General features: G+C 38.8%; 2 protein-coding genes across 4 annotated transcripts in view; one reads left to right on the top strand and one right to left on the bottom strand.

The window, feature by feature from the left end:
* The window catches only part of LOC120852609 (DNA polymerase kappa-like), an 87,304-nt gene extending 80,216 nt beyond the window's left edge, over window positions 1-7,088 (bottom strand). Inside the window, exon 1 of one of the 2 annotated variants that reach the window (XM_040225942.1) lies at window positions 6,904-7,088. In XM_040225942.1, coding sequence (XP_040081876.1) covers window positions 6,904-6,996 — 93 coding nt within the window. In that variant the 5' untranslated portion in view covers window positions 6,997-7,088. The remainder of the gene's footprint in view (window positions 1-6,903) is intronic. The other variant, XM_040225940.1, reaches the window with a different exon arrangement.
* Window positions 6,959-26,054, top strand: part of LOC120852610 (ceramide transfer protein) — a 122,554-nt gene continuing 103,458 nt past the window's right edge. Inside the window, exons 1-3 of one of the 2 annotated variants that reach the window (XM_040225944.1) lie at window positions 6,959-7,059; window positions 7,304-7,706; window positions 12,857-12,991. In XM_040225944.1, the coding sequence (XP_040081878.1) occupies window positions 6,974-7,059; window positions 7,304-7,706; window positions 12,857-12,991 (624 nt within the window). In that variant the 5' untranslated portion in view covers window positions 6,959-6,973. Of the gene's footprint in view, window positions 7,060-7,101; window positions 7,707-12,856; window positions 12,992-26,054 lie in introns of those variants that run through there. The other variant, XM_040225943.1, reaches the window with a different exon arrangement.

A 26,054-nucleotide genomic window follows, 5' to 3' on the forward strand; every position in this document is an offset into this window, starting at 1 on the left:
GAAGCCCAAGAATACTGGAGTGGGTAGCCTATCCCTTCTCCAGGGGATCCTCCCAACCCAGGAACGAACCAGGGTCTCCTGCATTGCAGGCGGATTCTTTACTGACATCGAGAGGGCCTGGAAACTGATAGGTAGTTAAAACAAGTTGGACAACATGCAAAACGAGATATGAAGACACAAATAAACTGAGATTGAGAAGACAAGAACACAGAGATGAGAGATACCATGAGGCCCCACAGATGAACAGAAAAACACCCAGACTGCATTTTCCAAGGACTGAAATATGCATACAAGGCCCAGCTGAGGAGTCAGAGATCTCTAAAATAACATCTCTTCTTTGAGCTACCCAAAATACATTTCAGATCCCTTCAGTCAAAGAGCCTTGATAAAACCATGTAATTTACTCAGTACAGTACTGAAAGTGAAAAGCAGAACGGGTTTATGGGTACAGAATTGTGTTGTTTACCCTCATGATCACATGGCTAACTAGGACCTGTGACTCACTGACACTGCTCGACAGCACAAGAGAGTATCATATTGCACACTGCTAGCCTGGGAAAAGATAAAAAATAAAGTCGAAAAATCCTAAGTTAAATCATTCTAAGTAGGGGACTATATGTATGTTTTTATATTCTAAAAATTATAAATAGTCCTCATAGGGAGGAAAAAAGAAGGGGAAATGCTTTAAAAAGCAAGTACAGACCTCCCTCAGTATCCACAGGGGATTGGTTACAGGGCTCTTTGCGGATACCAAAATCCATGAGTATTCAGGCCCTTTATGTTAAATTGTGTGGTATCTGCATATAACCTGTGCATAGCCTCCTGTATACTTTAAATAATCTCTAAGCTACTTATAACACCTAATATGATATACAAATAGCTCATGTAAATGACATATAAATATCATGTAAATTATATATAAATAGCTGCTGGTGGGCAGCAAATTCAACCTTTGCTTTTTGGAACTTTCTGGAATTTTTTTCCTGAATATTTGTGACCTAAGGTTGGTTGAATCCAAGGATGTGGAATCCATAGACAGGGAAGGCCGATCGCACCATATCTCACTGCTTCAAGAGCACATCTTTTTTTCATATTTTAACTTTTCAAAACTTGGGATGTTTCATACAATCCTTGTCAGTGAGACAGCAGTTATGACATAACTGTCATTATCTGAGCATCAGAATGTGAGTAGGGGTCGGCAGCTTGGGGAAAATAACTCTGAAGACATGATGGGGCATTCTTAAGAAATGCTGTAATCATCAATTCTCCTTATGTTAAAGAGGGAAATGTACGGAAAAACAGGGACATTAACAACTCTAAGTTGAAAATTAACTTAGAACACTGTATGTAGAGATTAATCTTTAATTAAATGGTTTATAATTAAACCATTTCTTCTATTATAAAAGTGATACACAGGCACACACACACTCACATGACATACTTTTTTTCATACCAAAGGGTACAAAGAGGAAATTCAAGTGGTCCATAATTTCATTACCCAGATTATTGCTTATATGCTGTATTTTGTTCCCTTGTACTTTAGTTTTTAGACTGTTGCTATTCATAGATCATTACCTCTAATTCACGGATTAGTAATTCTTAAGTTTTAAAAATCACGTTTTGTATGTAAATCCCCAGTTTTTAACTGATTATGTTTCAGTTGGGAACAGTATTATAAAGATTACCAGGAACAGTTAAATTCCCAGGTTAGCTAAAAAAGACTATTTAACTCAAAATGTATCTTTTGATACATTTAATAATAAACACTGTGGGAATACAGAACCTGTAAGCACTGTTATAGACTAAATGTGTTCCCTTCAATTCATATTTTGAGGACCTAACTCTCAATGTGATTGTATTTGGAGACAGGGCCTATTAAAAGATAATTTTGTTTGTTGTTGTTTAGTCACTAAGTCATGCCTGACTCTTCTGCAATCCCATGGACTGTAGCCCACCAGGGTTCTCTGTCCATGGGATCTTCCAGGCAAGAATACTGGAATGGGTTGCCATTTCCTTCTCCAGGGGATCCTCCTCGATCAGGGATGGAACCTGAGTCTCCTGCATTGGCAGGCAGATTATTTACTGCTAAGCCATGAGGGAAGCACTATAATTAAGGATAAATGAAGCCTACCAGACAACCTGACCTGCCTCTTGAGAAATCTGTATACAGGTCAGGAAGCAACATTTAGAACTGGACACGGAACAACAGACTAGTTCCAAATAGGAAAAGGAGTACGTCAAGGCTGTATATTGTTACCCTGCTTATTTAACTTCTATGCAGAGTACATCATGAGAAACGCTGGACTGGAAGAAACACAAGCTGGAATCGAGATTGCCAGGAGAAATATCAATAACCTCAGATATGCAGATGACACCACCCTTATGGCAGAAAGTGAAGAGGAACTAAAAAGCCTCTTGACGAAAGTGAAAGAGAGTGAAAAAGTTGGCTTAAAGCTCAACATTCAGAAAACAAAGGCCATGGCATCCGGTCCCATCACTTCATGGGAAATAGATGGGGAAACAGTGGAAACAGTGTCAGACTTTATTTTGGGGGCTCCAAAATCACTGCAGATGGTGACTGTAGCCATGAAATTAAAAGACGCTTACTCCTTGGAAGAAAAGTTATGACCAACCTAGAGAGCATATTCAAAAGCAGAGACATTACTTTGCTGACTAAGGTCCGTCTAGTCAAGGCTATGGTTTTTCCAGTAGTCATGTATGGATGTGAGAGTTGGACTGTGAAGAAGGCTGAGCGCCGAAGAATTGATGCTTTTGAACTGTGGTGTTGGAGAAGACTCTTGAGAGTCCCTTGGACTGCAAGGAGATCCAACCAGTCCATTCTGAAGGAGATCGGCCCCGGGATTTCTTTGGAAGGAATGATGCTAAAGCTGAAGCTCCAGTACTTTGGCCACCTCATGCGAAGAGTTGACTCACTGGAAAAGACTCTGATGCTGGGAGGGATTGGGGGCAGGAGGAGAAGGGGACGACAGAGGATGAGATGGCTGGATGGCATCACTGACTCGATGGGCGTGAGTCTGAGTGAACTCTGGGAGTTGGTGATGGACAGGGAGGCCTGGTGTGCTGCGATTCATGGGGTCGCAAAGAGTCGGACACGACTGAGCAACTGAACTGAACTGAACCGAACAAGACCAGAGCCACCTAGCATGTTGTGTTCTGTTATGGCAGGCTGAGTGGACTAATGAAGGCTCTTTATAACATCATTTTTAAATATTAGACAATGACCTCAGTTTCAACTTGGGACATCCTCTGCTACTATAATTCCAGCATCAAGAAGACATATTTACTTCTAGACCCCTACCTTGTGATTAGTAAAACCGCTAGGTGTTTGGTTTTTGTGTCATTCCAATGGGAGAGGGAGGCAGGGATGAAGGCTTTGGGATTGGAGTTTTGTAGACAGAAAAAGGTGGGAGAATGAAGCAAGGTGAAGATGGCGAGAAAGAAGAATTCTAGTGGGATGACAGGGCTTCCCAGATGGGTCAGTGCTAGAGAATCACCTGCCAGTGCAGAAGACGCAAGAGATGCTGGTTTGAACAACAACTATTCTCTTTGATGTTGTATGATCTTTGGAAAGTTATTTAAAATCTCTGGGTTCAGTGTCTTCATGTGAAGACATACTAGAAATAGAAAATAATTATATTAGAAATAGAAAATAATTACATTAGAAATAGAAATAATTATATTAGAAATAGAAATAATATAGTGTTTCTATATTAGAAAAAGAAGTAATATATTATTTCTATATTATAAACAATAATGGAAATAGAAGAGCAATAGTAAATTCTACATTAGGGTTAAGTAAGACAGCATAGATGTAAGGGCTGGGTAAGTGAAAAGATATTCAAAACCATTAACTGAATTAAGAGCACAGTTGCTCTGATATACTCATCTACCGAATATATTATTTACACAATTCTTCCCATCTTTAGGGGTCTCCTGAATCAAAGAAAATGGTACAACCTTTAAAATCAGATCTGTTTTCAAATCCTAACTCCAATACTTAGTAGCTATTTGGCACTGGGTAAGTTACTTGGCAGCACTGAGCTTCAGTTTCATTATCCTTAAGATGAAGCCAACCAATGCTCACATTATGTGGTTTCTAAGGAGTAAGTTAGATCAGGTATATAAAGTATCTAACCAAGGCTAAGAACTAATATTGCAAAGATGTCATTTGCTTCACAAATTAAGTGCATTCTTAATCCAAATTCCAATAGACTGTTTCATGTAATTTGACAAAACGTTCTAAAATTCACCTGGAAGAGAAGATATATAAAAATATCCAAACGAGAAAGAACATTAGGAGTTTTGTTATTATATATATGAAAATAGAATAAAGTTAAATAATTAAAACAGTATGGTAATAGCACAGCTATAGACAAATAGATCAACAAAAATGAATGAAGTCCAGAAACAGACCTAGATACAATATATGGAGATTTTGCATATCATGTAAATATAAGGGTAAGAAAAACTATTAAATAAAACAGTGGACCAAGTGGTTGTTCTTAAAACAGGTGAATTCAAGTTTAAAAGTTAAAAAAAAAAAACTACTCTAAGAGACAATATAGAATATTGATAAAGTTGAGGACGGTTCTAAGTAAGAGAGAAAACTCAGAAGCTATCATTCTCACAACAGAATAAAGAGAAAGCTTGTATATTTCATTCTTGTATTGCAGTTTCTTACCATTAACAGAAGAGAATCCCAACTTCTAGAAAGGTATTCTGATCAGTGTACAAAAATCCTTCTGTACTTAAAAACATTTAAAAAATAGTCGTGTAAGTACAGAGACACACACAAAGAAGCTTTTATAAAAAGGCAATTTCTCTCATTAACTCTAAATACAATTAAACAATTCCCTACTGATTAAGTGGGTAACTTGGTGATGTAAGCATTGGTGCTTACAACCACACAACTTAGAAATTCATAAAAAACAACAGAAGGTTCAATTTAAAAATAAATATATACGATGTTCTCATGAATCTGTTGATAAATTGCATTATGAAGTGGATTTTTCAACATTTCATAATCATTTCCTTGAGACTTATGACATTTTAAAACCTAGAGTTAAAAGAATCAGAGATAGGAAGTCAACTATATTAGGTAATTGAAAGGCAAAGCAAAATTTGCCACATTTGACACTCTAAAGGTGAAGTGAAAGTGGCTCAGTGGTGTGCAACTCTTTGTAACCCAGGAATTCTCCAGGCCAGAATACTGGAGTGGGTAGCCTTTCCCTTCTCCAGGGAATCTTCCCAACCTAAGGATAGAAGCCAGGTCTCCCCCACTGTAGGCAGATTCTTCACCAGCTGAGCCACCAGGGAAGCCCAAGAATAATGGAGTGGGTAGCCTATCCTTTCTCCAGGGGATCTTCCCTACCCAGGAATGGAACCGGGGTCTCCTGCATTGCAGGTGGATTCTTTACCAGCTGAGCTGCTGCTGATGCTGTTGCTGCTGCTAAGTCGCTTCAGTCGTGTAGGACTCTGTGCGACCCCATAAAGTGAAAGTGAAGTCGCTCAGTCGTGTCCGACTCTTTGCGACCCCATAGACAGGGATATAATTTAGTAATTCAATAAAGAGGGAAAATGTGCTAAGTGAATTTTTCTATTTTTCTGTTTTGAATGACAAAATTGGGATTATCTCTTAATTAACTTGTTGCAAAAGTATTTTCAAAAGCTTATCTCAAAGTTTTATTCATCTGAATGGTTTCAATTATGCATTTTCACTTGATTTCACAACAGAAAAATAATTTGAAACTGATTTACAACAGATTCAGCATTTTGTGTCAATCTAGGAAAACAAAACCCTTTCTATCATTCCTTTTTTTTCCTGACGATTCCAGTAAGTTGACCTCTATGGCGACTAGAGTCTTCTGGCCACTGTGCCTTTTCCCACAGATTCAAAATTTCACTTCTATCCTCCTGTCACCTGCAGTAAACAGGTATTCTTGCTAAGGTTTAATAAGGAATTGTACTGCTGGCAATTATTAGGAAGTTGACAAGATGGAAAAGAAGCAAACAAGATGAAAGAATTGATGCTACAAAGTTAACGATCTCCCCATAAAAATTATCTTAATAATATATGCAAAAAAGCAAAACGAAATCTGTTAGATCTTCTCTCAGTCTTTCCACCAATTCAATTTTAGTCTTCAGGCAAAGCCAACCTCCTACTGCTTAACCCGTTTTTACTCAATAAGATGATTGCACTTTCATCTCTGTTATGCAAGGAAGTGGCCACGAAGCATGTGGAATCCTAGCTCCCCGACCAAGGATCGAAACTGCACCCCAGCATTGTTAGGCGCAGTCCCAATCACTGGACAATGAGGGAAGTCTCATCTAATCTTTCTCACCTTACATTCTTATTTTCCTTTAAAAACTCTTCAACGTCATTTATTCTCCGACATCTCCAAAAGTACTTTCCACAATTAAAAACTTTGTAAATCTAACAAAGAAAAGTTCTTGCTCCGGTGAGAAGGGACTAAAAATTCTCCCTTCTAAACTGGGAAACCTCAGGTGAAGTCTAACTTCTAAAGAGCGAGACGGAAGATCTTCGAAATTTGCAGAGGTGGTTTGACGGAAAGAAATGCCCTTGTCATTAGAGAGGTCGCAACCCCCCCGGCCCGTGGTTGAGGCAGAAAAGCCCGGTATGCTTTTGCCCAGGCAAGCGGCAAGATGCTAACCGGCTTTTGGGAAACGGCCACGGAGGGCAGGCCCGGGCATCTCCCGCAGCTGTCTCACGTCCCGGTCCACAAGCCCGGCGGGTTCGTCATAAACACGCTAGACACAGATAGGAGCGTAGCACAGGGGACGAGTCACGCAACTATCAAACGAAGCCCACCCTCCCTCTCACGGTCCCCAAGGCGACCAGCCTTCCCGGCGCGGACCACTCACCAGTTGCCTCGGGACCGCGACTACAACTCCCAGGAGGCTGCGCGGCGCACGGAGCAGCGTCCTTCCCAGAATGCAGCACAGCGGGGTCCCCATCCCGCCTTCTGCTTTCTCCGCTCCTCCTACTTTCCTACCCGGCGTCACCCGGGAAGGCCGGAGGTAGGTTGCGGGAGGGAACTCCGAGCCTCGGCGTGACGCGTCAGACGTTGGGAGGGGGACGGGGCGGGGAGCAGGGGGAGAATGGGAGGACGAAAGGGAGGGAAGAGGGGAGGGAGGGTAAATAGTGGGCTAGGCAGGAAGATGGCGGCCTAGCGGAGGTGTGAGTGGACCTGGGTCTCTGCAGCTGGGTTTTCCCTCTTCCCGTCTTCCTCCTCTTTTCCTCTCCCCCGAGGTTGGCATCGAGGGGGCCAAATTTGGGCGGCGGCGCCGGGCGCAGCGCAGGGGTCACGGCGACGGCGACGGCTGACGGCTGGAAGGGCAGGCTTCCTTCGCCCCTCGACCTCCTTCCCCGGTCCGCTCGGTGTCAGGCGCGGCGGCGGCGGCGGCGGCGGCGCGGCGGGCGGACTCCATCCCTCCTCCCGCTCTCTCCTGCACCGGAGCGGGCACTCCTTCCTTCGCCAACCCCCGACCCTTCACCCCGGGGACTGGGCGCCTCCACCGGCGCAGCTCAGGGAGCGGGGGCCGGTCTCCTGCTCGGCTGTCGCGCCTCCATGTCGGATAACCAGAGCTGGAACTCGTCGGGCTCGGAGGAGGATCCGGAGACGGAGTCCGGGCCGCCGGTGGAGCGCTGCGGAGTCCTCAGCAAGGTGAGCAGCCCGCGAGGCTGAGGGGCCCCCTGCCCGGACTCACCTGCCGCGAGGCGAGCAGCTGAGGGCACGGGGTGGGGCTGGCAGCGAGAACACGGATTGTCCCGGGGCGGGGGCTGCGGAATGGGCCCGGGGTGTGGGGCCGAGTCCTGCCGCAGAAGTGTCCGGACCGGGGCTGCGGTGGGGGTGGGGGCAGAAGAGGACGGTCTTCTTCGCCTACCCTGGGTCTCGGCGGCCTAGGACCGGCGGAAGCGCGTCCGAACGCGGAGATCCATCCAGTTTGGGGACGGGATGCGCACCGCGACTCAGGACCCCGGGCGGCAGCCGCCCTGGGTATAGGAATTCGCGATGAGCAACAGCAGTATCCGAAGGAACGAGTACGGTAAAACTGCAGATCAGACCTCTCCAAAGAGGTTCGTCCAGAGATGCCGAGCAGAGCAGGGGTGGGGGATTTTTGTAGACGCAGCTTTTGAGAAGGAAGCAGGAGCAACTCGGCTTGGTGCTGAAATCTGAGGTGGGAAACTATGCCAGGCTAGATGTAGTGAGAGATCTAAATGAGGAGGACTCTTTGTACTTTCCTTTCACCTTTTACCCCAATTTAGAGGGAGCTATTGAATCGGCAGGTGGTAGGTACAAGAAATATTCATAGTAACTTGAAACATGTCAGAATGGAAACCGACATTTATTTAGTCCAAGAATAGTGTTATTTATTTAGCAAAGTATTCTTGCAGACAGGGGGCAGAATTAGGAAAAGACATTTTACTTTTCCTGTATTTTTTTAAAAACATTTTTTCCAAAATTTTTACGAAGCAGATAGTCACTTGTAGAATTTGAAAGCTAGTTAACGAAAATGGATGAGGCCGGTTTTAAGAGGGAAGGTGGGTAATCTTTTCCGTTGGTAGTACGTGGTTTGGGGTTTGTTGTTAAGGTTTTGTTTTCTTTCCTTTTCTTTTAGGTTTTTGCTGTGATAAGATCCACATTGCGTTTTTTTACTTCGTTTTCTCTTTCTGTTAAACTTTTAGAAATGGCTGGAGCTGGCAGTTAACTTGGAGAAGGGGAGCAGGGTCCAGTCTTTGAATAGGCTGGTCATAAGATACTAGATCATGTGCAGCCTCTGCCTATTAAGAAATCACCATGCTTCCAGTATACAGACTTTGGCTAAGCTTTTGGACATCGTTTGTGTAATCGTTTCATATTAGGCTTTTATATTGTCTTTAGAAGGCTGAGAAAGGACCTAGAAAAGGCATGAGTATGTCAAAACTAAGGCTTGCACGTGTTAACTTTTATTTGTGTATGGAAAAATTACAGTGTGTGTTGATACTGTAATCATTATTGGACTTTCAGTGAAAAGTTTTCAGTAAGGTGGAACTCCCCAGGGTCTCTCTGGATTAGATGTAATTGAGAAATCTGGATTGAACATGTGTGGTGAGTGTACATTTCCCTTTGGACTGTTATGAATCTTTTTTGCTTCTCAGTGTTTCCGATAATTTCATCAGATTAGTATTGTAGTGTGTTAAGTATTTTACAAAAGCAAGCTGTACTTTTGAACTATTGATTATCCCTTTTTGTGGGGTAGGAGGATTGTAGTGAGGGGTGGAGTCACCAGTGTGGCGTAAGCGCTGTGTGTATCTGAGTATCACTTAGGCAGAGCGGTGTAGTAAGTGTATACTTTATGACCAAAAAAAAAAAAAAAAAAAAGGAAGACTTATCTCCGTGATATTTAAGTGCATAGAGATGTAGTGTTTGATCACTTCTTTAGTAGGCAAATAACTTCCATGTTGCTGTGTACCTGGAATCAATAGGGATGTAGGTTTGGTATTCTTGTTAACAGCTAAGAGGAAATTTCCCTAAAATTTAGCAATTTATGGATACTATGTTTTCTTGGAAGCTTTTTCATCAAGAATGTTTTATATTGAATGTATGTTTTTAAGTTTCAAGTACATATATATTTTGAATCTTTGTATTCACTTGGTAATTTTAAACAAGGGTTAGAACTCAAGTGTCTGTTCTTTTCCATCTGTTTAGTAATGCAGTTAAATCCTAATGCTAACTTGTTTTGTTCCTCCACAAATGGAGTGAATTTGGAATGGTGGTGGTAGAGTAAACTTGTATGAGAAATACAGCAGCCCAGAGTTTTTTTAATATGAACATATTTTCTACAGGCTTGTTTCTTCAGACACGTTAAGTTCCAAAAATACTGGGTTGACAATAATTCTAGGTGGTTGTAACAAATGTCAAGTTGGGTTATGGATGGGAAAAGATTCAGGCCTTAGATGGACTTGAGAGCAACTAAGCCTGGATAAATTTTACCCAATTTCTTCTGAATTCTCTCCAACTTTATTACCTTATCTTTGCCTGATGTTTTCTTCACACCTAACTATTGGCTGAAATTCTGTCCATCTCTGGAGTCCATCTCGACTGTTGTTTTTATGAAGACTTTTATTTTGCCAACCATCCCAGCACTCCTTTCCTCAAGGGTGTTATCTCCTATGAATATAGTAAGGTATTCATTCCTATAGCATTTTATGAGTGACTTGCTTCTGATCCTTATTATAAATGTGTTTTTTTTTTCCTCCTGAATTTATGCTTGCTGGACTATGGGAAGCAGGATTATTTAATTTTCTTGCAGTGCCTGTATATCGCCTTGTCTCTGTTGAATGGGGAATAGTGAGGAAAAGTTATGAAGTGAAGTGACGTCGCTCAGTCGTGCCCGACTCTTTGCGACCCCGTGGACTGTAGTTTACAAGGCTCCTCTGTCCATGGAATTTTCCAGGCAAGAGTACCGGAGTGGGTTGCCATTTCCTTCTCCAGGGGAATCTTCCCGACCCAGGGATCGAACCCAGGTCTCCCGCATTGCAGGCAGACGCTTTACCGTCTGAGCCACCATGCCTGTGTATTGCCTTGTCTTTGTTGAATGGGGAAGAGTGAGGAAAAGTTATGAGGGTAGGAGAAAAGGCAAAAGTCTGCCTTCTGGTTGTGAATACGAGTTAACACTTTCTGGGTAAAGGGCCTGAAGTTTATGTAATTATTGGGTTTTCTATAAGAAAATAATATAAAAATATGGGCACAAAATTGTGTCTTGTCTGTCCCTTTGAAAGGGATCTGTTCTTGTGAGGTTCTCTGAAGGATTCTAAGCTTCATTTTTGGGGAACCCTGATGGCTCAGCCAGTAAAGAATCTGCCTGCAATGCAGGAGACCTGGGTTCATTTTCTGGATCAGGAAGATCCCCTGGAGAACGACATGGCAACCCACTTCAGTATTCTTGCTTGGGAAATCCCTTGTATAGAGAGCTTCATTAGCTGTGCATAATTCTGCTTCCAACTGAGAAAATACTATGTGCTTGGCAATGTTCTAAGTCTGTTCTTGTTTAATCTTAAAAAACTTTAAGAGGTAAAGTGTGACAAACAGAAGATAAGTAACTTGACTGTAGTCACACAGTTACTAGTTTTCTGAGAGGCAGTAATTGAATATAAGATAGGATTACGGTATACCAGTCTAAACAATTGCTATTATAGGCAATCAGTTCATGTAAGTTTTGTAGCTAGTGACTAACTGAGGTTAATATGTAAGATAAATAAGCAAAATATGCCTAATAATTAAGATTATGTAAGTTATGAAATTAAAAGCAGAAGATATCAGAGGTAAGGTTATTAAGCCTGCTCAGGAACCCAGAAATATTATTTGGTCAGTCGTGTCCGACTCTTTGCAGCCCCATGACCTGTAGCCCGCCAGGCTCCTCTGACCATGGAACTCTCCAGGCAAGAATACTGGAGTGGATAACCATTCCTTTCTCCCGGGGATCTTCCTGACCTAGGGATTGAACCCAGGTCTCCTGCATTGCAGGCTGATTCTTTACCATCTGTGCCACCAGGAAAGCCCCTGATAATTTGATTGGATTACTTGAAAAAAGATAAGAGTCAGATTTAAGGGTTTAATAGGATGAAGTTAAATAATTTGTCAGAACTTGTCACACAGCTAGCAAAGTACTTGAGCCTCTCTGATGTTGTATCCACTGCTCTGTCCATGCAGTACTGGAATCCTGAGCCGGGTTTGAGTCTGAATGACTGGAAGTAGCAGTATAGCCAAAGAAATAGGAACATAGTGGGGTAGTGCACTCTACAGTAGAGGTAAATTTATTTTTGTGTCTATTTGTCCTTATTTTAAGTCGCTGTCTTAAGTGGTGGTAAATCTCAGGGCGCTTATCCTGCATGGATAAGTTCTCAGGGAGGGCTTGTAATGGTGGAGTTTAGAAGATGTTAAGAGCCAAACAATCTCAAACCTGTTGAATTAGGAAACAGTAAAGAAAAGATTTCTCTGAGCCAATGCAGTATATTTTAACAATCCATTTAGAGTTAGTTTTTGGCAGATTTTGAATTGTCTGCTTAAAACCCCAGGACATAAAAATATACAATATCAGCAATTCCCATAGAGGTTACATTTCTGCCTTTGCAGGTTTGTTGATTTTGATCTTCACTGTGCAGCAGCAAAACTTTAGCAGCACAAACCTTTATAGGTACTAGAAACAGATAATCCAAGTATGTTTTTGGAAACCAATTTTATATTTGTATTTTACCCTTGAGTTTGAAAAATAGATCTTCAAAGAGTGCTATGGAGGTAAAAGTAAAGTTGATACAGATTTACTAAAGAGATGATCTGTATTTTTACTTTAATGTAGTCATAAACATCATACACTTTCATATAGGAATAACTTAATAACAAAAATAGAGTTTTGCCCATGATTGGCTTCTATTTTAGAATGCTTCATGCGGAAGGGGAGTGAGAGACTGTGTAGCCAAACTTACTTTGCTATTGAATATGTCAAATAAGACAGGGATAGAAACAATTTAAGTCTTGAAGGTGGTGAGGAGGGGAGGATGAAAGCACCAAAAAAAAAAAAAAGCAGAAATTTTAACTGAAATGTGCTTCAGTTTTTATTCTTCAAATATTATGTTTTATTTATTGTCTATTTTATCTATAATTTTGAAGAAATTATGGAAAATCATATATAATCTGGAAAATCTTAGCCTTTTTTTTTAACTGTTTATAGTGAGAACTTTTCACATTTTGGTCTTAAACTTAGATTGACCGCTGTTTAAGATTGTTTGGATTTCTAAAATATTGACTTAATTTTTTGTTTTCTTTTCCTCTAGTGGACAAACTATATTCATGGGTGGCAGGATCGCTGGGTAGTTTTGAAAAATAATACTCTGAGTTACTACAAATCTGAAGATGAGACGGAGTATGGCTGCCGAGGATCCATCTGTCTTAGCAAGGCTGTCATCACGGTGAGTTCCTGTTCTTCATTCAACAAATGTTGATTGAGCATCAGCTATACACTAGGAACTCTATTCTTGGGGCTTCTGTCTATGAAAAGAACAGATTAAGATCCTTGCCCTTGTGAAGCATAGTCTAATACTTTTTTCCATACAATTATTTCAGAGTGTATCACTACATACTATTATTTTATATGTGTGTGTGCACGCTCAGTTGTGCCTGACTCTGTAACCCTATGGACTGTATCCTGCCAGTTTCCTCTGTCCATGGGATTCTGTGGGTTGCTATTTCCTCCTGCAGTTATTTTATTTAGACATGTAGGATTTATCTAGTTGGTTACGACAAGCCCTTAAACAAGGGCTTCAGAAAAACATGTTAGATGGCTTTGTATCTGATAGGTTGGGAGAGTAACTTAGTGAGTTATTGAAAAAGTTAAATGAGGAAAGTAAAAAGATACATATTGTAACATTTTGAAATTTTGACTTAAAATGTAATATACCATAAGTCTAAATTCGCTTAATAGACTTTCTGATGTAGAGCTAACAATACCTCTTTGAAGATCATGGTTGAGAGAAGTTTTTGTTTAAAGTAGTACATCCAGAATGCATGATTTGCAATTTCCAGTTTTAATTCTCTAAAGTGGAATAAAGCCTTAAAGATACTTTTGAAAAACCCTAAATATAGGTTTCTCTTTTTGACTTTTAATGTTTTTCCCTAATATTTTACAGATGTCTCACCTTTATCTAATTTAATACCTTTTAAAAGAATGACTCACCTTTATTGAGTCATTCTACTCAGCTTGCATTCAACTTCATTTACATAGAAATAACTCTGCTTTTGTGTTCCATAGACTTACATAATGTTTAAGTTATGTAAGGACTACAGCGAGTAAACTGATATAAACGGGTTTAGGAACAACCAACTGAATTGTTAAACATGTAACTCAACTAGTAGGTCAGAAGTACCTGAATGTACTAAAAATAGCATACTAGTTGAGAGTGGTTACCATTCATGGCATGTTTAATAAAGGTTAAAAACGTGTTATCTAAGGCAGGCTGAGAGAGTTTCCCTAGTAGCTCAGAGTAAAGAATCTACCCGCAGTGCTGGAGATGTGAATTTGATCCCTGGGTCAGGAAGGCCCCCTGGAGAAGGAAAAGGCAACCCACTTCAGTATTCTTGCCTGGAGAATCCCTTGGATAGAGGAGCCTGGTGAGCTACAGTCCACAGGGTGACAAAAGAGTCAGACACAGACTTAACCAAAACAGTAACAATAAGGCAGATTAGTCAAGTGGCAGTCAGTTAAGGAAGCTGTTGTAGTTAACATCTAAAAATGAGTATCTTAAAACAGTTAGATTTCACTGATACATCCAAAGAGAATTCACTTTATGAGAGAATTTATATTGTTTATAAAAAGCAAATGGTATGCTTTGGATATGTGTTCATATCTAAATGACTTAACATATGTTTATGTTACACATTTAAGGAAAATCATGTCATATTTTTCCATCATTTTTCATACATTCTGCCCTTAAGTGTTCACAATTTGAAAACAAATACTTAGTTGAATATTGAGTTGGAAAAATTTATGGAGGAGTTATTTGGAAATGTTCAGAATGAAACTACTACTCTCCATTATTAAAGACAATTTTAAAGAAATAGGTTGAACGTAAAAACTCAGTGTTTGACTGGTATGTGGTTCATTCTAATGAACTTTTGAAATTGTATCTAGTTTAGCATTTTAGAGTTTTATTTCTTTTGAGATGGATCACTGCTCATGCTCGAGGAAAGAATGAATCAGGGATAGAAATATACTTTATAATCTTGAAATGTCTTTCTTTGGTTCTTCCCTTTTTCCTTCTTTTGCATATTGTTAGATGCTTGTTAGTTACAGTTTTTGTTTGACTCTTTGAAAACAGTTTATTGATCGGTGATAGATGGAAAGAGACGAATGAGGTTTTATATCTTCCTAAGAAGTACTATTCCTAGAGTACCATGCTAATTTCTGTGGAGTTAAATTTAGTTATGTTGTCTTGAATTATGGATTGTGGTAATAGTGCCTGGCTTATTTGGGAAAAAGAAAAAGTTTTAATAAATATTTACATTGCATCTACTTAGGAAAAAGCAATGTTAATTCTTTGTAGATTTCTCTTGTTTTTAGATCTGTAGTTGCTTACAGAATTTTCATTGCAGTTCGTAATCGAATAAATGAATAGGAAACCAAAATGATTTGAAAACTTTGGAAGAACCTAGTGGAAGTATTCACTGGGCTAGGTGATAGTACAGAAGGTTAAAAGAAAAAAAGTCAATAAAGCAGCAGAAACTGAGTCGTAGTTAATCTTCACTATAGTTAAGCAGGGCTTCCAGGTGGCACTAGTGGTAAAGAACCCTCCTGCCAATGCAGAGACATAAGAGACTCCTGTTAGATCCGTGGGTCGGGAAGATCCCCTGGAGGAGGCATGGCAACCCACTCCAGTGTTCATGCCTGGAGAATCCCCATGGATGGAGGAGCCTGGTAGGCTGCAGTCTTTGGGGTTGCTAAGAGTTGGACACGACTGAAGTGCCTGAGCACCCATGCATAGCTAAACAGGTGGCGGGAGAAACAGAAGTGTTTACATTCCTGAACTCCTTCAACTTTGTTCCTACTCTGTGGGTTCCCAGGTTCACTGTTACATAATATTTCAAGGAAATTCCAAAATACAACTGAATTCAGTGAGCTTCTCAGAATGAAGTTGACAAATAGACTATGTATTTGAGTTAAATTTTAAAAATACAATACTAACCTCTGTTAAATAGTTATATTTGCTTTCCTTAAATGTGGGCTATTACCTGTATCAATTCATCTTTGAAGGCAAATAATAAATATGTTTGAATTCACACACATGACATCCTTAGGAAATCATAATGTTCATATATGAGGAAGTCTGGACTTGAAGAGTTGTGACTCTACTGTAAGTCAGTAACGTATTTATTATTTGTTAGTGAACATAACACTGGAGCCCACCTTTTCCCATAGAACCTAATTCATTGTTTTCTTATTTTAGCTTAACAATGAAGTTATTCTTTATTTGAATCATGTTCTTTAACTCTGTGATAATAAGTTGAGTGAAATACTTTCAAGGAACTATATATTTCTTGGGAGAATTTGTTACCTGGAAATAATTCTTAATGTGAAGGATTTGGGGTAAGTTAATAAGAAAAACAGTGCTCTGTCACTTTGTGGGAAATGATGCATGTGTATCTTGAATAAATGTGTGTGGTAAGTTGAATTTTTCAGTTATTGTAGTTTAGTAGTTATTTACTGAAGACTCAGTCCCTGCTACAAAACTTGCCATATAGTAGATGTTCAGTGAATGTTAGTTGTATTATTAGTTGTATTTCGTCAATCAAAAGCAATCTTTATGGAGTATTTAACCTTATTAATTTTTAAGTTCTGTTTTTAAATAAAATACCTATGGTGAAAAAAATATAAACCATACCATGAAAAGATTTGCAAAGTAAATGCTTCTCTTTTCTCTTAGTCCTGTACTCAAGAAATAACCAAAGTTAGATTTTTGGTCTGTTCTTCCAGATAGTATCATGTCTATATAAGCATTTGTTTGTTTCTATCCTTCATTTTTCATTTACACAGATAGCATCATACTAAACCTATTATTCTATACCTTGTTTTCATTTACTGTGTCTTGGACATTACTACACTTTGTTGAATTATGTGGATATAACATATTTATTTGCCGTTTCCCTGTTCTTGGACGTTTAGGTCATGTTTAACTTTGTTTTACTATAAGCACTCTTGAAACAAACATATGTAATATTTTTAAATTTGTTTATACTTTACTGTCAAATGCCCTTTCAAAAGTACCACTTTTCATTCCTACTGATAGTGTATGAGTGTCTGTATTTCCCCATACCTTCAAGTATTGAGAAAGTCGGGTTTCGGCAAATGTTAAATATTTGTTAAATTGCTCGATAAAAACTGTGTCTCGTATTAGATTGCACTTCTTTATTCAAGAGGGTGAGTTATGTTTAGAACTCTTGGTTTTTCTTCTTCTCATCGCTTGTTCATATCTTTTTCGGTTACTGATTTGTAAAAGCTCTTTCTATCATATTTGGCAGTTTGTCGTATTTATTGTAAATGTTTCCCCCTCAGGTTGTCATTTGTCGCTTCCTTCTTGTTTTATAGTCTTTTTTTAAGCCTAACAGAAATTAAACATTTTGTGTCCTTTTTTTTTGACTTTTTCCTTTATGGCTACTGTATTGTGTTTAGATAGGTGTTTCCCCCTCAAAAACTGTTTGTTGTTATTGTTGTTGAGCTGGTCAGTCACGTCTGAGTGTCTGTGGCCCGTGGACTGCAGCCCGCCAGGCTCCTCTGTCCACGGGATTTCCCAGGCAAGAGTGCTGGAGTGGGTGCTCTTTTCTTCTTGAGGAGTCTTCCCTGCTCAGGGATGGAAGCCGCACCTCCTGCACTGGTAGGTCGGCTCTTTACCACTGAGCCACCTGGGCAGCCCTTAAAGACTGTAGCTCATAGAGTAATATTTTCAACTGCAATTTCATACTTGATTTGATTTCTGTGAGAGTTACTTTAGTAAAAGGAGTGCTGTGGGGACTTTTTAATTTTTTTTCAAATGGCTAACATATAGTCAAATACCGTTAATTGAAAAATTCACCTTTTCCCCACTGACTTGAAATGTCATCTTTATTGTATATTACATTACCATGTGTATTTGAGGTAGTTTCTGGACTCTTTTTTGTTGGTTTGCCTGTTCCTTCTTTTTGTATCGTATTTAAAAATTACATTGCTAGCATTTCTTTAATCATTTCTTTAAACTGCTAATGGTCATTCTGTGAAAAGAAGAGAAATGGTTTGTTTGTAGTTATTGAGATTAGACAGTGTGTCAGGAATTAGGTAGTACAGATTTTTGGAATGATGGAAATAGTAATGTCTTCAGAGTTGGTTTGGGGACTTCCTTGGTGGTCCAGTCGCTAAGACTCTGCACTCCTAATGCAGGGGGCTCAGGTCCAATCCCTGGTCAGGTAACTGGATCCCACATGCCACAACTAAGAGTTTACACATCACAACTAAAGATCTGGCAGGCCACAACGAAGACCTGGTCAAAAAAAACAAAAAGAATTGGTTTGTCTAAGCTCTATCTGTAGCCCCAGTCTCACCTTAGGTATCCGACTTTGTATACCTACTATCTAAAACTTCTTTAAGCGAGTGGGTTTTCTATTATTATTATAGGTTCAGTTCGGTTCAGTTCAGTCACTCAGTCGTGTCCGACTCTTTACGACCCCATGAATCGCAGCACACCAGGCCTCCCTGTCCATCACCATCTCCCAGTGTTCACTCAGACTCACGTCCATCAAGTCAGTGATGCCATCCAGCCATCTCATCCTTGGTCGTCCCCTTCTCCTCCTGCCCCCAATCCCTTCCAGCATCAGAGTCTTTTCTAATGAGTCAACTCTTCACATGAGGTGGCCAAAGTACTGGAGTTTCAGCTTCAGCATCATTCCTTCCAAAGAAATCCCGGGGCTGATCTCCTTTAGGATGGACTGGCTGGATCTCCTTGCAGTCCAAGGGGCTCTCAAGAGTCTTCTCCAACACCACAGTTCAAAAGCATCAATTCTTCGGTGCTCTGCCTTCTTCACAGTCCAATTCGGTACTTCCCAAGTGGTTGGTAAAGGATCCGTCTGCCAGTGTAGGAGATGAAGGAAACATAGGTTCAACCCCTGGGTCGGGAAGATCCCCTGGAGTAGGAAATGGCAACCCGCTCCAGTATTCTTGCCTGGAAAACCCCATGGACAGAGTAGCCTGACGGATTGTAGTCCGTCCATGGGGTCACCAAGAGTTGGACACGACTGAGCACACACACACACGTAACAGTGAAATTTGTACACCAATTTAGGGCTCTAATATTTTCAGACAGAAAACAAAGGTAATGAAAACCTTTATTGGTACATTGGGGGAAAAAAAGTAAGCCAAATAGCTCTTAGGTAAGTAAAGGTTTTAAGGGAGGAGATGAAAGATCCTGGCAAAATCAAAGAAGCCAACAGGAAGGGGAGGAAGTATTCAAAATTGAAGATGATCATTAAACAAAAAACTTTAAAAGTGCCAAATAAAGAGTAGTTGGATCTAAACAGTCTTTGAATTAACTATCTCTCAGTAAAACTGGAAGAAAAAAATTTTGTTCTTAATTTTTAAAATTTTTATGTGGAATTTTAAAATAGACAATAATAATTTAAGTTGATATTCAGCAAATTGGATATCACCAGTCATGAAGAGGGCCATAACTGATCATCATATGAGGAACTACAGATTAGTAAGAAATCCGAGAAGTTGGCATTTTATCAAATGTGCAGTTTTGCTCTGTTGAACTGTGTTAATAAGAACTCAGAGAAGGAGAGGAAGGTGTATCAACCAGAAAAAGCACTAGATAGATACTAGTTGATAATTCTCCTCACTTGAGGAGCATTTGCCAGTGAATATCTAAACAAATTAGCACCTTATACTGTTAAGGTTTTTGTCTTTAGACTCTAATAGTATCTGTTCAGTTGTTCATTTGGAAATATTATCTTCATCTTAATTTGAGTATAACTCAAATAATGTAACTAATATTTAGATACACTGAGAAATATTTAAAATATTTGGTGAGAGGTTTTAGAAGAAAACAAATATTTTCAAAGATACCATTTGAAATGTAGAGCCCAGAGTTTTGAAATAGCATATCCAAAATTATATAATTAGAAAATGCATTAATAAAGAACCACAGACTGGGTATCTTTAAAAAATTTTTTTTAATTAAAAAAATTTTAAATATATATGTTTAGATTCTTTTCCATTATAGGTTATTAGTTCCCTGGGTCCCTGTTGTTTATCTATTTTATATATAGTAGTTGTCTCTGCTATTCCTAACTCCTGATTTTTTTTTTTTAATTTACTTATTTATAGTTGAAGGATAATTGCTTTACAGTACTGGGCTGGTTTCGGCCATACATCACCATGAATCAGCCATAGGTATACATACGTCTCCTTCCTCTTGCAGCTCCTAGTTTATCCCTCCCCCATGCCCTTTCCCTTTTGGTAAATAAGTTTGTTTTCTATAGCTGTGAGTCTATGTCTGTTTTGTAAATTCATTTATATAATTTTTTAAGATTCCACATATAAGTGATATGATATATATATATTTGTGTTTCCCTGTCTGATTTACTTCAGTTAATAGATGATCTCTAGTTCCATCCATGTTGCTGTAAATGGCAATATTTCATTCCTCTCTATAATGGCTGAGTAATATTCCATGTGTGTGTGTGTGTGTGTGTGTATACATCCACATCTTCGTCATCATTTCACCTGTTGGCAGATATTTAGGTTGCTTCCATGGCTCGGCTATTGTAAATAGCATTGCTGTGAACATTGGAGGGCATATCTTTTTTCAAATTATCATTTTCTCTGGATATATATACATGCAGTAATGGAATTGTTGGATCACATGGCAACTCTATTTTTAATTTTTTAAGGAACCTCTGTGCAGTTTTCCATAGTGGTTGCACCGATTTTCCCATCAACAGTGTAGGAGGTTTCCCTTTTTTCCACACCATCTCTGCCATTTGTTATTTGTAGACTTTTTAATGATGGCCATTCTGACTGGTATGAGGAGATACCTTATTGTAGTTTTGATTTGCATTTCTCTAATGATTAGCGATGTTGAACATCTTTTCATATGCCTCTTGCCATCCTGTATGTCTTCTTTGGAAAAATGTCTATTCAGGTCTTCTGCCCATTTTTTTATTGTTTTGGCTTTTGTTTTTTTGACATTGACCTGTATAAGCTGTTTGTATATGTTGGAAATTAAACTCTTTATTGGTCACATCATTTGCAGACATTTTTTTCTCATTCCATAGATTATCTTTTTGTTTTGTTTATGATTTGCTTTGCTGAGCAAAAGCTTTTAAATTTACTTAGGGCCCATTTGTTTATTTTTGCTTTTGTTTCCATTATTCTTGAAAATATATCCAAGAAGATGTTGCTGCCATTTATATCAGAGAGTGTTCTGCCTATGTTTTCCTCTAGGAGTTTTATAGTATTCAGTCTTACATTTAGGCATTTGATCCATTTTGAGTTTATTTTTGTACATGCTGTAGAAAATGTTCCAATTTCATTGTTTTATATGTAGCTGTCCAATTTTCCCAGCACCACTAATTGAAGAGATTTTTTTACTCTAGTATGTCACCCTGGCTGCTTTGTTGTAGATTAATTGACCATAAGTGCCTGGGTTTGCTTCTGGACTCTATCCTATTCCATTGATCTATTTGTCTGGTTTTGTGTCTATGCCATACTGTTTTTATGACTGTAGCTTTGTAGTATAATCTAAAGTCAGGGAGTGTCATTCCTCCACATCTGTTCTTCTTTTTCAAAATTGTTTTGGCTATTCAGGGTCTTTTCTATCTTCATACAAATTTTAAGAATTTTTTTGTTCCGGTTCTGTGAAAAATGCCATTGATAATATGATAAGAATTGCATTGAATCTGTAGATTGCCTTGGGTAGTATGGCCACTTCAACAATATTGATTCTTCTGATCCAAGAACTTGGTATATCTTTCCATCAGTTTGTGTCATCTTTGATTTATCAGTATCTTATACTTTTCTGAGTGCAGGTGTTTTGCCTCCTTTCAGTTCAGTTCAGTTCAGTTCAGTCGCTCAGTCATTGCCTCCTTAGGTAGGTTTATTCCTATGCACTTTATTCTTTTTCATGCGACAGTAGATTGGATTATTATTGGATTATTATTCTCTTTCTGATATTTTGTTAGTATGTAGAAATGCATCTGATTTCTGTATGTTAATTTTGTATCCTCCAACTTTACCGAATTAAATAACATTTATTGTCTCATAGTTCTGGAGGCTAGACGTCCAGACCAAGATGATGTCAGGGTTGGTTCCTTTTGTTGCTTTTAATGGTATGCTGACAGTCTTTGGCATTTCTTGGCTGATAATGCATCATCCCCATCTCTGCATTCATGTTTACATAGCATTCTCCCTGTGCATGTAACTGTGTCCAGATTGCCCCCTTTTATGAGGACACTAGTTAAATTAGAGGCCTATTTTACTCCAGTGTGACCTCATCCTAACTAATTACATCTCCAGTTACCCTATTTTCAAATAAATCCACTTTCTGACATGTTTTAGGCTGAGGCTTTAGCATATAAATGTAGGGGTACGCAATGTAACCCATAACACAAACTATCAAGAGTTAACATTAGAACTCAAGTCTCCTCATTCCCACCTGGTGTTATTTTATCACTGAGCTTAGGAAAAATGCATATACAATGCACTGTATTTTGTAGAATACTTACAGGAACATGACTGTTAAATGTTTATAAAACAACTGTTTAAAGCATCTTATTAAGATGAAAAGGGTTTTTTTTTTCTGTTTTAATCCTAAGAAGGTCTGTTTGAGATATATGCTTCTTATATGTAAATTTTACTAATTTTTTTTCTAAATAAAGTGAAAAGGACAAAAATGTGTGATTTGCTGTTACTGTCTTCTGTTAAATCTCTAATAAATATAGTTTGTATTTTAGCATTCAAGTTTCCTTAAAACAAGGAATACACAAAATTTCCCAGATTTGCCTGCTTGAAATAATTAGCAACAAGCTTCTTTTTTAGTTTCTCTCAAGTTCTTTTAAGATCTTCTCTCAAGATCTTATACAAGTTTTTGTTTAGTATTTTTTCTTTTTAAAAAAGCATAGTTGATTTACAATATATTGCTTGAAGGCATACAGCATATTGATTCTGTAGTTTTACAGTTTATACTCCATTAAAAGTTATAATAGCTTTAATTCTCAATACTATACATATATAGTGTTTTTTATTTAGCATTTTGTCCTCATTTCTGAAATGCTTAAGGTATCATTAATGCTGTAGCTTTGTAGTAGAGTCTGAAGTCAGGGTGCCTGATTCCTTCAGCTCTGTTTTTCTTTCTTAAGATTGCTTTGGTTATTCGGGATTGTTTGTGTCTCCGTACAGATTTTGAGATTTTGTTGTTGTTGTTGTTTTAGTTCTGTGAAAAATGCTATTTGTAATTTGATAGAGATTACATTGAATCTATTGATTGCCTTGGGTAGTATAGTCATTTTGACAGTATTGATTCTTCCAGTCCACAAACATGGTGTCTCTTTCCATCTGTTTATGTCATCTTCAGTTTCTTTCATCAGCATCTTAACAGTTTTTGGGTGTTTTGTCTCTCTAGGTAGGTTTATTCCTAAGTATTTTATTCTTTTTGAAGCTCAAAATGGATTAAAGACCTAAATGTGAGACCAGACACTACTATACTCCTAGAAGAAAACATAGGGAAAAACTCTCTGACATAAATCTCAGCAATATATTTTTCCATCCATTTCCCAGAATAATGGATATAAAAATAAGCAAATGAGACCTGCTGCTGCTGCTAAGTCGCTTCAGTCGTGTCCAACTCTGTGCGACCCCACAGATGGCAGCCCACCAGGCTCCCCCGTCCCTGGGATTCTCCAGGCAAGAACACTGGAGTGGGTTGCCGTTTCCTTCTCCAAAGCGTGAAAGTGAAACATGAAAGTGAAGTCACTCAGTCGTGTCCGACTCTTAGCAACCCCATGGACCACAGCCTACCAGGCTCCTCCGTCCATGGGATTTTCCAGGCAAGACTGGATTGCCATTTCCTTCTCTGAAATGGGACCTACTTAAACGCAAAAGCTTTTGCACAGCAAAGGAAACAGTAAACAAAATGAAAGGACAGCACACAGATTGGGAGAAAATATTTGCAAATGATGTGACTGCTAAGGGATTAGTCTCCAAAATTTACAAACAGCTCGTGATGCTTAACAGAAACAACACATTCAAGAAGACTAATTAGACATTGCTCCAAAGAAAACATATAGATAGCCAATAGGCACATGAAAAGATGTTCAACATAAGTAATTATTAGAGACATGCAAATCAAAGCTACAATGAGATATCACCTCACACCAGCCAGAAAAAAAATTCACAAACAATAAATGCTGGAGACTGAGTGGAGAGAAGGGAACCATCCTACACTTGGTAGGAATGTCAGTTGGTGCAGCCACTATGGAGAACAGTATGAGTGTTCCTTTAAACACTAAATATAGAGCTGCCATATGACCCTGTAGTCCCACTCCTGGACATATATCTAGAGAAGAATATGATCCAAAAGGATACAGTGTTCATTGCAGCACTTTACTCAAGACAGGAAAGCAACCTAAATGTCCATCAACAGAAGACTAGATAGAGAAGCTGTGGTACATACAGAAGTGGTGGAATATTACTCAGCCATTAAAAAGAATGAGATGGTGCTATTTGCAGCAATGTGAGTGGACCTAGAGAGCATTATACTGAGTGAAGTAAGTCAGAGGATGAGAAATAGCATATGACTTTCCTTATATGCAGAATCTAAAAAGAAATGATACAAATGAGCTTATTTACAAAACAGAAGCAAACTCACAGATTTCACAGATTTAGAGAAGGAGCTTATGGAGTTTATGATTGCCAAGGGCAGGGTAGGGGGAGGATAGAGGAAAGAGATAGGGGGTTTGGGATGGACATGTATACACTGCTTTATTTAAAATGGATAACCAACAAGGACCTATTGTAGAGCACAAGGAATTCTCCTCAATGTTATGTGGCAGCCTGGATGGGAAGGGAGTTTGGGGGAGAATGGATACATGTATATGTATGCTGAGTCCCTTTGCTGGTCACCTCAAACTATCACAACATTGTTAATCAGCTATATCCCAATACAAAATAAAAACTTAAAAAAATATATCATTCATGGGTTTTCAGGTCAAAGCCAGATTTAGATCTTGGCTGTTTCTTATGGCTAAAGGTACCTTCAGATGATTACTAAATTTCTCTGAGCCTCAGCTTTCTTAAGTGTTGAAAGGATGGAATGATTATGTGTATTAAACAAAATAACATAAAATACTTGTACTTCTGTTCTTGGCAACATAAGAGGCAGTCAGATTTCTTTAAGTTTATTTTGTGATATGCTTGTATTAGAAATAAAGCCTGCAGTTTTGAAAGAAGAAAGGAGAAGCTGGCAAAGCCTTTTGTTAAAGGGAGACAAAGACGAAGATGCAAGTTACTTATTAAAGTTGAAATACGTGACATGCCATATTTGAACAGTTCTCATGCTTTTCCTATAAGCAGTTTCCTTGCACCAAGTAGTTCTGTTTCACAACTTAAAAGAAATTATATGTGTGTGTATAAATAATAGCAAATGAAGCAACTGACAAACAACTAATCTCAAAAATATACAAGCAACTCATGGAGCTCAATTCCAGAATAAATGACCCAATCAAAAAATGGGCCAAAGAACTAAATAGACATTTCTCCAAAGAAGACATCCAGAAGGCTAACAAACATATGAAAAGATGCTCAACATCACTCATTATCAGAGAAATGCAAATACCATTTCACACCAGTTAGAATGGCTGCGATCCAAAAGTCTACAAGCAATAAATGCTGGAGAGGGTGTGGAGAAAAGGGAACCCTCTTACACTGTTGGTGGGAATGCAAACTAATACAGCCTCTATGGAGAACAGTGTGGAGATTCCTTAAAAAACTGGAAATAGAACTGTCTTATGACCCAGCAGTCCCACTGCTGGGCATATACACTGAGGAAACCAGAATTGAAAGAGACACGTGTACCCCAATGTTCATCGCAGCACTGTTTATAATAGCCAGGACATGGAAGCAACCAAGATGTCCATCAGCAGACGAATGGATAAGAAAGCTGTGGTACGTATACATAATGGAGTATTACTCAGCCATTAAAAAGAATATGTTTGAATCAGTTCTAATGAGGTGGATGAAACTGGAGCTGATTATACAGAGTGAAGTAAGCCAGAAAGAAAAATACCAATACAGTATACTAACACATATATATGGAATTTAGAAAGATGCTAACAGTAACCCTGTATGTGAGACAGCAAAAGAGACACAGATGTAAGGAACAGACTTTTGGACTCTGTGGGAGAGGGAGAGGGTGGGATGATTTGGGAGAATGGCATTGAAACGTGTATAATATCATG

This window comes from Oryx dammah, unplaced genomic scaffold (assembly GCF_014754425.2).
Source record: "Oryx dammah isolate SB20612 unplaced genomic scaffold, SCBI_Odam_1.1 HiC_scaffold_26, whole genome shotgun sequence".
NCBI lineage: Eukaryota > Metazoa > Chordata > Mammalia > Artiodactyla > Bovidae > Oryx > Oryx dammah.